At 35.4% G+C, this 18,856-nt stretch overlaps 1 protein-coding gene across 1 annotated transcript in view; it reads left to right on the forward strand.

Annotated features, from left to right (window-relative positions):
- Nucleotides 1–17,190: 17,190 nt before the first annotated feature.
- Nucleotides 17,191–18,856, forward strand: part of LOC131029813 (truncated transcription factor CAULIFLOWER A) — a 150,859-nt gene continuing 149,193 nt past the window's right edge. Inside the window, exon 1 of the mRNA XM_057960471.1 lies at nt 17,191–17,580. Coding sequence (XP_057816454.1) covers nt 17,396–17,580 — 185 coding nt within the window. The 5' untranslated portion in view covers nt 17,191–17,395. The remainder of the gene's footprint in view (nt 17,581–18,856) is intronic.

An 18,856-nucleotide genomic window follows, 5' to 3' on the forward strand; every position in this document is an offset into this window, starting at 1 on the left:
TAAGGGATCTTTAAAAGCTTTGTGATCAACATTAGTTGTGTGATTTCCAACAAGAATTTTGCCAGCATCGATGAGATCTTGAATCTCATGCTTGAGCTTCATGCAGTTGTTTATGTCATGACCTTTGTTTCGATGGTATTCGCAGTATTTGTTCTCTCTCCACCATTTTGGTTTGACTTTGGGATCATATGGCCTAGAATTGTCTGACAAGGTTATCAAATCATTTACCAATAAAGTTTTGAAAGTGGATTCGTATGATTCTTCCATAGGAGTGAAGTCGCATTTTGGTTTTGAAAGCCAAGGTTTCTCTTTAAACCACTCTATTACTTTCTTCGGAGGATTTTCAGCTGCAGTTTCAACTTCTTTGAGTGATTGTGTGTCACTAGCCAGGTTAAATATCGTGGATTTTGATTTTGCTTTAGCAGTGTCTACCACTCCATCATTGATAATGTTTCTGTTGTTGTCTTTGCCATATTTCCAATATTTGTTCTTTTCTTTGGAACTAGAACCTTGTTGTGTTTCTTTCCAAAGTGAGATATCTCCTTTCTTTATAAGCACATCTTCCATTCTGAGGGCACTGTCTACCATTTTTTTGAATGAAGGGTTTACTTTCATTTGGATATTGTATTTCAATTCAGGGATCAAGTTGTTGACGAAGATATCCATCTTCTCAAAATCTGGAATAGGCCATGAATATCTAGAGAACATCTTTCTCCAACGTTGGAGGAAAGTGAGAAAGGACTCTCCTGTTTTCTGTTTGGTATTGCAAAGCTCAATCATAGTGACTGGGTGGCAAATTCTATAGGAGTATTGTTGTAGAAACAATTGGATTAATTCTTCAAAAGTTTTGATTCCCATAGGTAGGCTTGAGAACCATTCCATAGCTTGCCCTCCTAAACTTCTCGAGAAAAGGCGCATGAGATAGGTTTGTTCGTGCATGAACTCCATACATAAAGCACAAAATTCTTTGACATGGTCTTGAGGATCTAAGTTGCCATCGTATTTGTCAAATTTTGAAATCTCCACTCGTGAAGGAAATGGAGGCATGTAAAGGTTTTTATCAAATGGAAATGGCCATATCGTGTCTAGAGAATATTGTTTTGATGTTTTATCCTTGTTTTTCAGTTTTGTGATCTCAGTCCGTAACATTTATAATTGTTTGTTTATCATTGATAAGGGTGTCTCTTCCTCTTGAGTGATGAGGGCCTCAATGTTATAACCAATAGGAAGTTTAGAACCTTGCTTTGCTAGTTCTAGAAAATAGTCTTCTTTTTCTCTAGCCATGATAACCTTCATCATTTTTTAGAAATCTTTATCCTTTTGACATTTATGAATATCAGTTTCAATAGGTTCAGAGGCTTCAGATTCGCCTGATGAGGAATCACTATTAGTAGCATGGATACTAAGATCATCATAAGCATTGTGTTTAGCAACTTGTCTTTCTTGTTTTGTTCCAGATATGGTGGGAGACAAGGGTTGATAAAAAACTGGTATATCTGATGATGAAGGTTTATTAGTGACATGGTCCTCTACGTAAAATGGATTATCCTGATATGAAAAGGATGGTCCTTTGCCTCTGTTGGCTTTCTTATGAGAACTTCTGGTTTGAGTAGGCATTTTTATTGACTAATGTGCAGAAGCCAAGATCAAATTTTGAGCTAGTTGTTCATTTAACGTATTGATTGAGAGAAGCAACTAAAATTTAGTCTGGTTTTAGGAAAGATCTATATTGTGTAAGACGTGATCTAAGTTACCTAGTTTTATTTGAGAGAAGTGACTAAGACTCAGTGTGATTTTAGGAATGATCAATCCTGTGTAAGACATTATCTAAGTAACTTAAGTTTGATAAATGGTTGATTGAACTAGCTGAAAGATGATCGACAAAATCATGCAACACAATGACAGAAGTACACTGTTTAGATTTGTTTATGCTCAGGATGATGATAACCAGTTTTATGCTTGTTGTAGACTATTTTTAGGCAGTTTTGATTGTTCTGGACTGACAAAATCAGAGATTCATACGATAGGGTTTACAAGACCAGACAACAGTTTGATAGATTTAGGACAATGAAAATAGTATTTCATACAAGTTGCTGCCTAGGTTCGTACGCAGGTGGGTAGACCGCAGATGATAAACTGATGGATATGAAGATTTTTCGCATGACACAAAATAGAGGCTCAGACGACACTTACCTAACCAGGACGAAAATTTATCAAATTTTGTACGACACAGAATAGAGGCTTAGATGATAAACTATCAGGATTGATGAAACCTCGTACGACAAACTGTAGGCAATAGGACGATATTTCAGAAGACTCGTATGACAGTTTACTAGAAAAGGACGAGATTCTGACAGATAGAGTTTTCAATGACTGACGTTGACTAGTTTTGAGATGGACTAAGTTTTTTATAGCTAATGTAGACTAGTTTGTGATACGGACAAAGTTTTGACGACTAAGGTAGACTATTTTTTGATACGGACAGAGTTTTGATGACTAAGGTAGACTAGTTTTTGCTACGGACAAAGTTTTGACCACTGAGTTGTTTATTGTTTTCTCCAATTTTGGTATTCTAGTTTCAGTTTCAGGGATGAAAATATAGTAAACATGCAATATGTATAATGACTTCAACACAACATGCTAACCCAATGTAAATTAGTGAGAGAAGAAAACCTTTTCTTGCAAACTCAGGTACACACCCAATAGCTAATCAGAATACGACCATTGAGTCCCATGCAATGGATTCTCAATGTTGTATTAGTCGACTCCAAATGCTAATGGGAGCACAAAATGGCAAGTATCTTAGGAGAGTTACTATCTCTCTTGCACAAAGATTATCCCCCCTTTCGGAGGTGAACTGGGTAGCCTCTATCTTATAGTTCTTAGTTAGGAATTTTGTTCGAAATTACCCCTTGAAGTCATGCAAGCATGATTGAGGCCTATAGTCTGACAAGGTACTGAAACAAGTTGTAGTCACATAAACATGATTGAGACTGTGAGGCCCTACAAAATGCTTGATATGAGAGATCTCAAAGAGAAAACTCAAATAATCCCGTCCTCTGAGACTTTAATCAACCAAAGACCTATTTATTATAGTGAGTTGGAATGCCTAGGTCCGACTGTACTCACTTGGATCATTCTCACATGGTGATTACTTTTTCCCATTGTGATAGGCCCGCTAAAGGTACACAAATTTCAAACTTAGAAAAAGCCTCAAGGGTCTGGATTTCTGATTGTCTATGCAGACAAGAGCATACTCTCCTACCTCTCAGAATTTTCTTAAAACACAAAAGATAGATTTGTTCATTAACCAGATAGCAATTTAGGTGCCTAAAAATGAATTTAAAGAATACATGATGTTTACTTGAATCTCCTCAGGCAACCTGCAAAGACAATGAATCAGTAGTCATATTGTCTTCGTTTGACAAGCATATTCTTCGGCAAGTGTTCTGCAAAAACATATTAGACTTTGTAAATTCCTCAGACAAACAAACAACAAGCCAGGGTCAGCGTTAGTATGATCAAAATCCAATAAAGAACCTGAAGAATGTAGTCTTCTTTTAAACAAAAATACAAAATATCATACGATAATTTGTACGAGACTGTACGATACCTACAGTTTGTCATTCGAGACTGTGGGAAAACTCGTACGATATTTTGTAGTAACTGTATCTGGGAAAAATGGATTAATAAAACTAAATATGTGAAAAATGTGTAAAATATCAATCCACACACACACACAGGACTTCTTGATGCAAGCTATGGAGTAACAATGTGTTACTCAGCTTCCCAAGGAGGGTCCCATGGTTCTCTATCTCACAATGTCCCTCAAACCAATGTTTTGCTCTCAGATTACTGAGCAAAATGGTTTAGGGATGGCAAATATGAGAACGAGAGAGATTTTAACTGTTTTTAATACGAGATGTGTTATAAGCTAGATGAGATGCTTGAAATGCAACAAACTGAATGATAAGATGACAAGATTAGTATGAATACTATCCTAGCATACTATATTTAGTCTATGATTGAGCTAAAATGGTAAATAAAGTAATCTAAGCATGCATATTAGTCTAATTTATGATCTAAAAGAGGCTAAATGAGGAGCATATATAAAATGAGAAAGCTTGAAAGAATTTGAGCATAAGTGTGATGCTTCAAATTTGAAAGATGATTGTTTAGAATGGAGGAATGAGGGCTCTATTTATAGCACAAACAGGGCAATGGATGGTCAGGATTGAAAGGTTTAATCAAGGGCCAGGTTTGAAAGTTGGGGATCCATGTGCACAATTTGCACCAATGAAATGGTGACAAGTGTCAACATAGGATTGGGTTGAAAGAAGAGGTTGGAGGCATTAAAGGCCTGATGAGACCTCATGGTTATCTAAAGGCTAAGGGTCAAGTCTAAGTTAGGTTTACCCACTGAATTAGGATCTAATCCAAAGATAAACCTTTGTGCAAATGATTAAGAGATAATCATGGTCAAAGCATTAATAACCTGATGAGACCCTTGGGTTGGATAGAGGTTGAGTCAAAACAAATGTTTTAACCATGTGGGAGGGTTTGAAATAACCATTAATGGTTATTGGAGACTTTGGGGATTAAGTGGTTGAAGGTTGGAAGCCTTCAATGGTTTTCAAAGACTTTAGGGTTTTAGTGGTTGAAGGTTGAAAACCTTCAATGGTTATCCAAGACTTTGGGCCATTTGAGAAGTGACCTCCCTTTGCTTAGGGATGTGACAAAGTTTAGAGGAGGGTTAGGTTAATTAGAATCGATTAGAAGATTCTAGAAGGGGTTAGGAAGGGGTTTGGGATTTTGCAAGTGGATGAGGGGATAATAGGATTTAATTGAATTATTTGATTTTCATTCAATTTGGTTGCAATTAAATAAATTTGATTTATTCAATTTAGGATAATTATTTAATTAAATTTGAATTTAATTAAAAGTGGCTAGGGGGATTTAATTGAATAAAATGATTTATTCAATAAATGGTATAGTGAATTTAATCAAGTGATTTACTTAATTAAATAGAAGAATGTGGATAATTTAATTAAATTGGATTTAATTAAATAGGGAAATGAACATAAAATATTCATTTTAGGAATATGGTCATTTTTATGCGTCTACATTTTGCCCCTCTTTGAAGTGACATGTGTGCACATGTTATTTCAAAGAAAATGATGTGTTTTGTGATGATTTATGATCAAATGCAATTTTTGTTGTGTCGCTCTTTGATTTGCCAATCATGCCCCAGATTTGATGTGATGCCCCAGATTCGATATTTTGATGGTGATGCCCCAGATTTGATTTGATGTGTGATGCCCCAGATTCGATATTTGTGTCGTGTTGTCATGATTTTATGTAGTTGTCCAATATGAGTGTCGGTATAACTTGTTTTGATGTGAGATATTTCAAGTTATGTATAGATATCAAGCTGTTTGTGTTGATCAGAACATGATTATTTGCATTATCTATTTCGAGTTCAATGTGTGTGAAAGCCTGAGTTGTTTTACAAGCCGATATGGGTTGGAAACTTGAGTTGTTTTACAAGTTGATATGGGTGGGAAACTTGAGTTGTTTTACAAGTTTATGTGATTGTGGTACTTGAGTTGTTTTACAAGTTTTGATATGGTTTTTGAGAACTTGAGTTGTGTTACAAGTTGATATGAAATGATAGGTTTTTGAACTTTATGTAGATGAGCAAATTGTTTCATGTTGTTGATGTAAGTTTGATTTTGATATCTTTGTTGATGTGGAAACTGATATTGGATTTGTTTTGAGATTTGATATGATAATGCCCCCTCGGGAGATCGTTCGTGCACACAAAGCATGAATGATCTCTCGAAAGAAGAAGAATGTTGTTTGAAAGATGAAAGAGTAGATAGTGATGGCATGCATGGGTTTGATAAGATTGATTAGATTGATGAGAGCAAGTCTTGTTTCAGGTATGACACCTCCTGTATAAGACATGGATGATCGATCATCTGGGTTTAGGAATGATATCGCCTGTATAAGATATGGATGATTGAGTGTCTGGTTGCAAGAATGATACCGCCTGTATAAGACATGATAGAAGATAGTTTGGAAGAATGATAGAAGATAGGTTGGAAGAATGATAGAAGATAGTTTGGAAGAATGATAGAAGATAGTTTAGAAGAATGATAGAAGATAGTTTGGAAGAATGATAGAAGATAGTTTAGAAGAATGATAGAAGATAGTTTAGAAGAATGATAGAAGATATGAAAGTGAAGAAAGATTCCATGATGATGTGATAGATATGCATGCGAGGGATGCAATGATGAATGATGAATGATATTTTGAAAATGAGATGTATGATATGATATGCAACTAATTGTAAAATGATATGCAACTAATTGTAAAATGATATGTAGCTATGTGTAAAGTGATATGCAGCTAATTGTAAAATTATGCAGCTATGTTTTTGGAGCATCTCTCGTTCTGTATTTGCCATCCGATAGAACCATTCATTTGCTTTCTTTGTAAATATCATCACTGAGCATTGATTTTTTTAGGATATGTTGAAAATTTATACAAGCATAATGGTATAATTGAACCATAATGACCTGAGAAAAATTTACATGATATTTGATTTTGCAAGATAGCACAAGCATCAAGGTAATTGAACCAGGATGACCTGAGTGCGTATTGCGTAAACATACAAGAGTTAACCTTTGTCCCATACAAATCCGAAATGTCCTCAGCGATATGCTACCTGATTTCTTTATAGGACAAATTTGCATGGTAAAAGACTTCACTCACAGATAGAAGACAAATAAAACATCACATTCCTTCCTTGCTTCTCTAGTCGTAAGACATCCTGGAGGTGCTCAGGAGATATGATAAGAAAAAATTAACAACCATAAGTAATCATGCATGCTATTGGAAATGTATTCTTGTCAATTAAAACATCTTGCAAAATAGATCTTTGTTCAGTTGAAATCAGTTCAAGTTCGTGATGTTTAGCCTTCTTGCATTGTCATTTGTCATTTGTTGGTTGTTTTGATCCTTGTTGTCTTGCTACGTTTTTGGTCTGATGTTGAAAATCTTGAAGGCGAGATGCCCCCAGCGAGGTCAGGATTTTGCCCCTTGCTGTTGATACTACTTTGATATGGATATATACACTGATCACCAAGCCATGGTGGGATATTATTTGGATAATTGATTCAGATAAACCAAGGACAGTGACTACACTAAGTATGTCCAAGATTGATAAGCATTTGTGAATTTCTGGTGACGTCTCAGATGGATGGATATGATATGTACAATATGATTTGTGAAACATGTATTTCCATCAGTTGATAAAGATAAGGCTAACTATAATAAAATCCAGCAGTCATACTGATTGATGTCATTGTTATGATTTGGTTGATGATTGATGTATAAAAACTTATTTCTCTTGATGAATTTGGAAAAACTAAGTTGTTGTTTCTTCAACGTGATGTTACGATAGAGGTTCTTTCTTCTCAGAATAAGGAGATTAGTCATGCATGAGTGATCAATGGATTCCTTTGATTGGTTTGGATTCAGTTGATTCTTGTTTTTGAAAATTTCAAATCTTACTTTATCAGAGTGAAGGTTTAGCTGTCCCTTCAGGATAAAGCGTGTCAAATGATATGGATAAAAGCTTCCCGATCTGGAAACTGGATTTGACAATTTGAAAGTTTTAAACAAGTGTTTTTGAGATAAAAATCCGTAAGATGGTAAAAGATTCTGTTGATATTGATGATGAAAATTTTCCGGATTATGATAGGAGAGACATCCTCTATTGCTCGATTCGTTTAGGATTCAGACAACTTTGTTTGACACAAATTTTGCTTAAGAAATAGTTTTATGGCTTGTTTTTGTCACTCTGCTTTGATGAAAAATGATGTTGATGGATGGATTGATTATCAAGACTTGATGATTGATAGGAATGTCTAGATTCAAAGAGTGAGTACCTCGTATAAAACCGATCTGTCTGATTTCGAGTGTACCTATCCCTGTATAAGACATGTTTGATGTTGATGTTGATTTCAAGAAATGAATTGATTAACAAGACATGTGATAAGTTTGATTGTAGACTTTGAGAGTTTTCCTGTTGTTGATCTGATTTGATGGATGGTCCATGTGTACATGCTTTGATTTTTTGATTTTTTATTTTTTTTATTTTGTTGATTTTTGGTTTTTGGATATTTTGATTTTTTTGAGTTTTTGGATATTTTGATTTTTTTGAGTTTTTGGATATTTTGATTTTTTTGAGTTTTTGGATATTTTGATTTTTTGGATTTTTTGGATTAGAAGAAAGATGTATTTGGTTGCCCCAATGTATATTATGAATGGATGACTGAACCATTGAAGCGGAAATAGATTTATTGTCTATAGTTTTGATCAAGATCAAGGAGGAAAAAAGGGATATGGATTAGAGGATATGGATGAGGTGAAGCAAGATTGTAGAAAGAATTGGATGATAGAAGAAATGAATAGATAGGATAAGGGATATGGATTAGAGGATATGGATAGAGATAGGATATAGTTAGCACTGGATGATGGAAGCAATGAATAGATAGGATAGATAGATATGGATTAGAGTGAAGCAAGATTGTAGAAAGAATTGGATGATAGAAGAAATGAATAGATAGGATAAGGGATGTGTATTAGAGGACATGGGAGATATGGTAGGAAGAATAGAGTGGATGACTTTGCCCCCAAGTATAGAGGTTTCCATTTGGAAAAAGGTGATATGTAAGATTGTCATAGTATTTAGCACCATCTGAATAAGTGTTCTCGAACTTTTCAAAGATAGAGACCCAACCCACACTTAGAACCTCTGGAAAATTCAACTGAACATTTCTAGCAACTGGGAAGCAGACTCAAAAGGGAATAAGAATCTCAAACTGGATCAAGGTACTTAGTTCTTTGATTACCCATGTGTGTGCAAGTGGGTTCATTCTGGCTCATATGATCATTGTAATCTTCAGAATCCAACATGGCTAGCTACATGAGTTACCTTAACTTCAAAAGCATCCTAGATAGAGCCTCGCTGCCAGCGAGCGTCCATAGCCCCGACGAGGTTATCGCTGTAATCTCACAAATATTGCTCCATTGCCAGCCAGGCGTCCATAGCCCCGATGGAGTTACTTGCATGTTCCCATAGCTAATCAGTTTGATATTGCATTTCATTGTATTTTGCTTTTCTTGATATTCATTTTCTTGCTCATGCTTTTGATATTTCTTTTTTTTTTTTTTTTTTTTTTTTGTTTCTTGCATTGGCTTGTAAGTGATGAAACTTACATGGGTGTGATAATTACAGTGGCGCTGAAGCAAGATTTTAGATTTTTCACTAGCCATGTCTTCAATTTAAGAGATCACAATGATTTAGAGCAATCGATTAAGTGTATGAGATATAGTAATCAAAAGATGTCAGTACCAAGATACGATAAGTGGTTCTTTTCTGGATTGAGTGTGTATCCCAACCAAAAGAAAATGTTAAAGAGGAGCAACCTCGGATTCTAAAGCATTTCATGAATAGATATCTAAGAAAAGGACTGAACATGAGATTCGAACATGGGCAAGTATGTGACAAAATGACACAAATGCCTATTTCATTGATGAAGGATTTTATGCGAAGGATTGAATGAAAGGGATGGAAGGATAGAAAAGAGGTGTTGGATAATAGATAGAATGTTTGAAGATTTGTGCAAGGATAGATAGAAATGTTTTTCGGATGAGTGTTGGTACTTGAGAAGTGATGAAGAGATGGAGGAAAATTGAATTTTGGGACAGAAGGTCCAAAATAGATAGAGGAAATGATAGAAGAAGTTTTGGAAAGATGTTTAGATAGAGGATTGAAAGAATTTCAAAGATGTGCTCCTCATTGATCTTTCTTATGGATCATTTGAGGTGATGGATTTGTGGATGGAGGGAAGTAAGGACCCAAGAGGGATGGAAGGGATGGAGAATTCGATTGTGGAATGAAAGGACCTAAGATAGATTTAGAGGATGAAGAGATTCCTTGATCTTGATCTTGACTTGGAGTAGGATCATTTGAGTTTGTGCTTTCCTCGAATCTTGTTGGATGAAAGTCTTTCTTAAAGATAGTTGAAATGTTGATAACCATCTCAAAAGATGTTTTGTTGGATATGGAAATCTTCTCCACTTTATGATTTTTCCTTGTTTGAACTGACTTTTGAGTTTGATTGTTTAGATATTTTGCAAGATATTTTAGCATTTGCGACAAGAATACATAGCACACATGAAGACAATGATCATCCTAATGCTAAACATTGAGTGTATATTCTTTTGAGGATGTGTTCAAATCCTCGATGTTATCACTGGTTTGATTTACAACAAAAGACACATCAGATAGACTCTTTATTCAAAGGTCATTGACAATATCATAGCCCACTAGTCTCGATACTCCGTCAGCTCAAACAGCCTTGTCACCCCCTAGGGGGCGCCCGTTTTTTTGCCTTTTGCCAGAAGTTAACCCAAAGTGAATTGCTTCACAGTTGAGTAGTTATCTTGAGAGATATATGGTGAGTAATCTTGGGAGCGGATTCTTCCCCACCCTTGCACTATGATATTGCCAATGTTTGGCAACTGACTCAGCTCAAAGTTTCTAATGCTAAAGTTCGTAATCAGGCTTCCTGTTCGGCCGTCAGTGATAAACTCCCTCAGGAGGCTTCCCAACCTTTAGAACAAAGGCTTTACATATCTCGAGGATACTGGGGGAAGGCTAATCGCTGCGCGTAACCGTTGAAAGGGACTTTCGTCACCTTCCACTTTTGATTATAGTGGGTTGGAATACTTGGCGTCAAAGTCGTTCCCCACTTAGGTCGTTCCCTTCACACCGGCCAAAGAATGGCTTTAAGAGTTTTTCAACCCCTCGGGAAGGCAGGCCTGCTAAAGGATGTAAATGCTTGAAGTACAGAAAGCTTAAGAGTGGTTTGGGTTTTTGGTCACCCAGTTATGGGGAGAGCATATACCTTCCACTTTCGAGACAAGGCAATCAAGTTGTTCTTTTTAGCCTTCAAGACAATGATTTGCTAACTTCTATTTGGAGATGTTGCTCCAACAAGCATGATGTTCTTTTTAACCTTTCATAGCAAAGTGTGTATTTCCAAAACTTTTGTAAAACAAGCCTGGTCAACAAAGTAAATCGTGATGTTTGGTCAACAAAATTAAAGTCGATAAGGGAAAACTTTCCCTCTTTGCTTTGCACAAAATGAAGATGAGGTTCTTTTACTTTGTAAAATGAAGTGAATCCTTTTAAACACCAAAGGATGGTGAGGTTCGTTTTAAGCTTTGCAGAAAGTAAATTTGCTTGTTCTTTTTAGAGCTTCCAAAATGATGTGTTTTTCCTAACTTGCAGGAATGAAAGGTTTGTTTTGTTGTTCTTTTTACCTTGCAATAAAGAAAAGATGAAGTTTCTTTTAAAACACCAAAAAGGAAGGCATGAAGTTCATTTTATGCATCCAAATGAAATGATGAGGTTTATTTTAATTTGTGCAAAAAAGGAGAGTGAGTTCTTTTTAACCAACTTTTGTTGAAAGAAAGTAAAAAAAAAAAAAGAGACTTAAACCCTCTAAACTAACTCCTCCCCCTGTACAAAAAATGTTAGAACCTGCACACAATCAGTGATCAAATGTTAGTGTGGGCTTACACAAGCCTAAATTTTGATCTTGGTTATAAATTTTACAATTCTGATCCTGAAATGCCCTGAAATTTGACTAAGTCTGAAATTTGGAAGATCTTCCAAAAACTAGATTTTGCATTACAACTCCTAGAGGTCTGAAACCCCTCTCAAACATCCTGAAAGTATATATGGAATATAACTTAAAGTATAAAACTTATACTTAAATGTTATATTCCATATATACTATGCCTCTCACAAGCCTAATTTTTGACTCTGTCATAAAATTTTGACTCTGTCAACTCCATGCGCTAAACTATTGCACGGAAGCGCTAAGAAAAAGCACCCACGCGCTACTCTGCCCCTGATTACGCGCTAAAATATTGATTCTGGAAAATTTTGTTTTGTTGACTGTGAAATATGCACGCGCTAGACTTTATTTTCCACGCGCTGACTGGTTTGGCTAATGCGCTAAAACAGGAATTCTACGCGCTAAGCTGTTTGTTCCACGCGCTAAAACAGGAATTCTACGCGCTAAACTGTTTGTTCCACGCGCTAAAACAGGCTGTTTTGAAATTTGCTGTGAAGTTTTTCTGCAGAATCACGCGCTAATGTTTTAACTGCACGCGCTAGATGATGGTCTCCACGCACTGAACAGTGGATTGGATGCGCTACTCTGTTGACCGGATGCGCTAAACAGTGTTTTACCCGCGTCAATACCTACAGGAAATTTTTTAAACAGAATCACGCGCTAAGGAAAAGTATCCACGCGCTAAAGCAGAGAGCCCACACGCTAAACAGTAGGCTAGAAGCACTAAACTGTTGGGCGGATGCGCTACTCTGTTAAGTAGATGCGCTACTCTGTGTTTTGCCCGCGTCGATACCTACAGGAAAATTTGTTAAACAGCATCATGCGCTAAGGAAAAGTGTTCACGCGCTAAAGCAGAGAGCCCACGCGCTAAACAGTAGGCTAGAAGCGCTAAACTGTTAGGCGGATGCGCTAATACATGCTTTCGACGCGCTGATTCCTGTTTCCCGCGGACCTGCAAAAGTCATCAAATTCAAAAAACGATATGTTATTGGGGTTCGAGCCCCACGGTGGGCGCCAGAAATGTATGTGGGAAAAATGGATTAATAAAACTAAATATGTGAAAAATGTGTAAAATATCAATCCACACACACACACAGGACTTCTTGATGCAAGCTATGGAGTAACGATGTGTTACTCAGCTTCCCAAGGAGGGTCCCATGGTTCTCTATCTCACAATGTCCCTCAAACCAATGTTTTGCTCTCAGATTACTGAGCAAAATGGTTTAGGGATGGCAAATATGAGAACGAGAGAGATTTTAACCGTTTTTAATACGAGATGTGTTATAAGCTAGATGAGATGCTTGAAATGCAACAAACTGAATGATAAGATGACAAGATTAGTATGAATACTATCCTAGCATACTATATTTAGTCTATGATTGAGCTAAAATGGTAAATAAAGTAATCTAAGCATGCATATTAGTCTAATTTATGATCTAAAAGAGGCTAAATGAGGAGCATATATAAAATGAGAAAGCTTGAAAGAATTTGAGCATAAGTGTGATGCTTCAAATTTGAAAGATGATTGTTTAGAATGGAGGAATGAGGGCTCTATTTATAGCACAAACAGGGCAATGGATGGTCAGGATTGAAAGGTTTAATCAAGGGCCAGGTTTGAAAGTTGGGGATCCATGTGCACAATTTGCACCAATGAAATGGTGACAAGTGTCAACATAGGATTGGGTTGAAAGAAGAGGTTGGAGGCATTAAAGGCCTGATGAGACCTCATGGTTATCTAAAGGCTAAGGGTCAAGTCTAAGTTAGGTTTACCCACTGAATTAGGATCTAATCCAAAGATAAACCTTTGTGCAAATGATTAAGAGATAATCATGGTCAAAGCATTAATAACCTGATGAGACCCTTGGGTTGGATAGAGGTTGAGTCAAAACAAATGTTTTAACCATGTGGGAGGGTTTGAAATAACCATTAATGGTTATTGGAGACTTTGGGGATTAAGTGGTTGAAGGTTGGAAGCCTTCAATGGTTTTCAAAGACTTTAGGGTTTTAGTGGTTGAAGGTTGAAAACCTTCAATGGTTATCCAAGACTTTGGGCCATTTGAGAAGTGACCTCCCTTTGCTTAGGGATGTGACAAAGTTTAGAGGAGGGTTAGGTTAATTAGAATCGATTAGAAGATTCTAGAAGGGGTTAGGAAGGGGTTTGGGATTTTGCAAGTGGATGAGGGGATAATAGGATTTAATTGAATTATTTGATTTTCATTCAATTTGGTTGCAATTAAATAAATTTGATTTATTCAATTTAGGATAATTATTTAATTAAAAGTGGCTAGGGGGATTTAATTGAATAAAATGATTTATTCAATAAATGGTATAGTGAATTTAATCAAGTGATTTACTTAATTAAATAGAAGAATGTGGATAATTTAATTAAATTGGATTTAATTAAATAGGGAAATGAACATAAAATATTCATTTTAGGAATATGGTCATTTTTATGCGTCTACAGTAACTGTACGGACCAAAATCTAAAAAATTTAAATTTGAAAAAAATAAGAAAAAAATTAACTAGTCTTCGAGGCCGAAAGATGTAGTCTTCTCCCCCATGGTGGGTGCCAGAAATGTGTGTGTGAAAAGAGGAATAAGTATCTGCAAGCTGTAAGACACAACACTTCAATTAAGTCATTACATGCATGGTTAGACAGATATAAGCATGAATAATAAAACCATCACAAATCGACCAATTGCCTTCTAAAAGATGCAAGTATAGACTTGCTCTCAGATTTGTATAAGCAATACCAGTGACTAAACTACACCAAGACTAAGGATTTAATCTATATGAGCATGATATTAAGCTAAATGGATGCAAGATTATGCTAGATGGATGAATAGTAAGCTATATGAATTCAAGCAATCATAATTGAACTAAATATGCAAAAAGATAAACTAAGATGCAATAATCTCAAAAAAGCAAGCACAATATCTTCAATGACTCCAGAGCAAAAACTGGATAATAACAATAAATCTCTAGGGTGTTTTGAATGAGAGATGAAGGCTAAATTTATAGAGAATCACAAGAGAGACCAACGATCAAGATCGATTAGCAACGAGCGGTTGAGATTATTCAAGAAAAAAACACAATTTAGGATTATTGCAATAATCGAAAGATCAGATTCAGTTAACCTTGAGATAGATTCCAATTATAGTTTGATTGAAATGCATTCAAATTATAAGTTTGAGTTTGCATTGAAGATAAAATTCAATCAATTCCATGCAATTGTGATAAAAATAGGTGATTCCATGCGATTTCTTTGATTTATTCAAGAAAAGAGTCTTTTCAATGCAACTGAACTTCTTTTCTCAAAATCTTTGAGTTCCAATTTTAGAGAATGATTAATAATTCAATTAATTGTTTTTCTCATTTCAAGTTATCTCAATTTAGAAGAAGAAATCATATCTCAAGTTTGATTTCTCTCTCAATTCAATTCTTTTATTTTATTTTCAATTTAACTCTTGCTTTGCATATTGATTCCTCTTTTGTAATAAATTAATTCCCTTTTTATGATTAAATGACAAATTTATTTATTAATTAAATATGCTAGGATATTTAATAAATTAAATAGGATAATTGATCAAAATGATTTACTTGGAATGATATAATTAATATAGAATAATTCACTTGATATGTGACATTTAATGATTGAAGAATTAATTAATTGTGTGCTCAAAGTTAATTTAATTGCCTTTGGTTAGGACCTTGGTGATGTTGTCGAGATTAGGGGCCCATGGTTTAGGTGACCAGTTTTAGGGTATTAATGTTATGAGCCTAACAAAGATAAACATGTCATGTGTTGTTAAAGATAAAATAGTTGTAAAATATAAAATATATGTGTGTGCAAATTAATTGATGAGAAAGACTTTTAAAAGGAGCTATAAGGTATATTATGCTAGGATGGGACAATGAGATAAGTGACATGTGTTAGGATGCAATATTCAAACCTTAATAAATGTCTGATAAAAATATCTATTTTGAGCATCCTAGTAGCATAGCAGCATCATATCTACAAATCCTATAATCAATTCATGTACAACCCAAAGATCAAATCCTAGGGGGTGAAAGAATGGATGGTTTCACATCTAAGCTCACTAGAAGTTTAAAGAAAAATAATCTTTCCCTATGATTGATCTAGGCTAAGAAAATAAAATGCTTAGACATCAAAATAAATCAACCTAGATTAAATAAATGCCAACTAAGATAGGTAATTTCAAAAATATTGAATACTTAAATGCCAAGCTAGGAAAGTAAATGTGAAGGATAAGGGACGCTCAACTATAGCTCACCAATGTGAGTAAATATGATGTGACATTAAAAGTACTTTTGTATAGAAAAATACATGATCTAGATATTTGTTCTAACCATCAAATTCATGGAACCGGGTTAATTTGATAAGCATGGATATATACTACAATTTATAGACCTAATCCTATTGAGTGCTCAACTTTGCTCTCTAGTTTATTGGATTACATACTTCTCACTAGAAATTAAAAATATACCTCAGCCATATCACAAGGGTCAAGTTCTCCAAGGTCAATCCCCTATAAAAGATCATTTATGCTCATGGAAATGATTAAGAAGAATTTTTAGTTGTGCAAATATTTAAAAATAACTATGTAAACTTAGATTGTTTTTAGTACTCTAATTTTGTGTTTTTATAAATCATATGATATTTATCTAGAACCCAAATATGATATAATGACAAATGCATGCATATACTAAGTGAGTCCATGATAGAAAGTGAGTCCATGATAGAAAGAAAGGAGCATAAGTTAACAAGAACTTGAATTTATTTTTTATAAAGTTTGAGGTCACTTTTATGGATGGAAAAGATGTTGAAATAACACACATGATAAAAATTAGATATATAAAAAAATATACAAAATATATGAATAAAGTGAAGTCAAATGTATTAATATGTGTGTGCTAAAAATGACAAAATAAAAAATAGATTCAACTTATTAAAAAAATAGTTGAAGGATAAAAAATTATGATTAAAGAGAAAACCAGGTGAAAATAGACGTGGACAAGTGGATAGTTGCAGTATTAAAAGCCCATAAAATGATGCTTTGGTTTAAGCAAATTACGATTAAAGAGAGAGATGAGAGAGCAGTCGTGGTCAGAAGTGCGTCAGTTTGTCAGTGAGTCCTGGAAAGAAGAAATAATTTGATGGCAGCATGGGAGATGTACACCAATTATATTGCAGGGGCATTTGGGATCGCCTCCCAAAACATAGTCCTCCACAAATTAATGATGTCTGTGGGCCCTACGCCAGGCAGGGCCTTTCCCCATCCAGTATATGAAAACCAATAACAACATGCGCCTGTATACCTTTATATAGAAATGTGCGGATTAATCTACTAACTTTTCGCCACGTGTCTCCCGATTTTCTAGGTGGTTGCGACTGTACCCCCTCTCCTCTTCTTCTTACGCTGCCCGCTTATTTTAATTAATCAGGATTAGCAGTGAATAACAAAGGAGGTATTGCATATAACACGGGTATCACTATCATATCATTATGCTCCTTTACCCTAGAGGAGGAGAGGAGAGGGAAGGAATCAGAAATGGCCATCTATAATTAGAGGGAAAGGAGAAGGAGAAGGGGGAAAGGGGAAAGGGGGAAAGGAAGAAGAGTCTGTGCAGAAGAGAAGCGGAGGGATCCGCCATGGGCCGTGGACCAGTACATTTGAAGCGAATAGAAAACAAGATCAATCGTCAAGTTACATTTTCAAAGCGGCGGAATGGACTCAGGAAAAAGGCGACTGAACTGGCGGTGCTTTGCGATGCCGAAGTGGCGCTCATTATTTTTTCCAGCAGAGGAAAGCTGTTCGAATACGCCAGTAGTAACAAGTATTTACTTTCTCCTTTTATTTACATAGCTTATCTGTTTCTATTTCTTTCTTTCTCGCTGAAAATCTTAAATTTCGGGACGGAGTTGTAAGGGTTGACCCTTAATCTTGCCGATATTATTAGCCTGGCTTTTCTGTATTTACAGTATAGAGTTTTTTGCTGTTAATGACTTGTGTGTTTTGTTTTCGTTGGGAAAAGAGAGAGTGAGAGGGGTACCAGTACTTTCATGGCTTTCCTCCGAGGTTACAACTTGCCTCTTCGTTTCTCTCTCTTTTCCCTGACTTCGTCTACTTCACCGTCCTACAAGTACACTTTTGACGTCTCTTCACTTCAAAATATAATGTACCCATTTCTGTATTTCACTTCTTTTAACCATTATTTAGTAATATTTTAATTTCCTGCATAGGAACAGGAACATCAGAGGCATTTTCTTTTATAAAAAAAATTCTGTCTTGGACCTAACGCAAACCCGATCTCCCAGCCTTACAGAATCTTATTTTTCAAATATTCGTCAACGAGGTTGCATAAGCCCACAGGAAAATTTCTTCTTATATTCGTGAACGAGGTTGCATAAGCCCACGGGAAAATTTCTTCTTGGAGTCTTTAGGTATCTCACAATGAAATTAAAATAATGATTGCTTGGCATAATATAAATTTCGATGAGATTCATAACCTAGTCGTCTGATAAACATTGAGGCCTAACCTCTGAAATCACAACCACTAAATGTTATTTTTGAGTAAAGTTAGAATAAAAACCATTGAATATCAAAGCTCTTCCCAATATATTACACTTTCTGCCTTCAGAGCAAAATAAAGTGCCCGAGGCTCAACAAAAGTGATGCCTTATGTAATAGTATTCAACCGGCTGCAGCTACAACGGAATGAATAGTTAAAAATATACTAAGGTAGCTGAGATGAGTTTCAGAGAACATTGGTGACTGCCATGACAATGATTCGGTGAAGCGTGATCATAACTGTTATTAAATAAATAAGCAAACGAACTCTATATGTAGTCCATATACTCTCGGCTGCTTAGCAACGATGGCGTTGGGTTTTTTATTTTATTTTATCAAGTTTTCTGTATATCTTAAAACACTATTAAACTTATTTCGAAAATTTTAAACCTTGTTTAAAGAATTGATGCAATGAGATGACATTGTAGCCAGTGGATATCTACATTGTAGAATCGAAATTTAGTTTGCAAGTTTTTATTTTGAGATACTTTTTCATGGCTTTCCTCCGAGGTTACAACTTCATCTTTTCGTTTCTCTCCCTT

This window comes from Cryptomeria japonica, chromosome 9 (assembly GCF_030272615.1).
Source record: "Cryptomeria japonica chromosome 9, Sugi_1.0, whole genome shotgun sequence".
Classification (NCBI taxonomy): domain Eukaryota; kingdom Viridiplantae; phylum Streptophyta; class Pinopsida; order Cupressales; family Cupressaceae; genus Cryptomeria; species Cryptomeria japonica.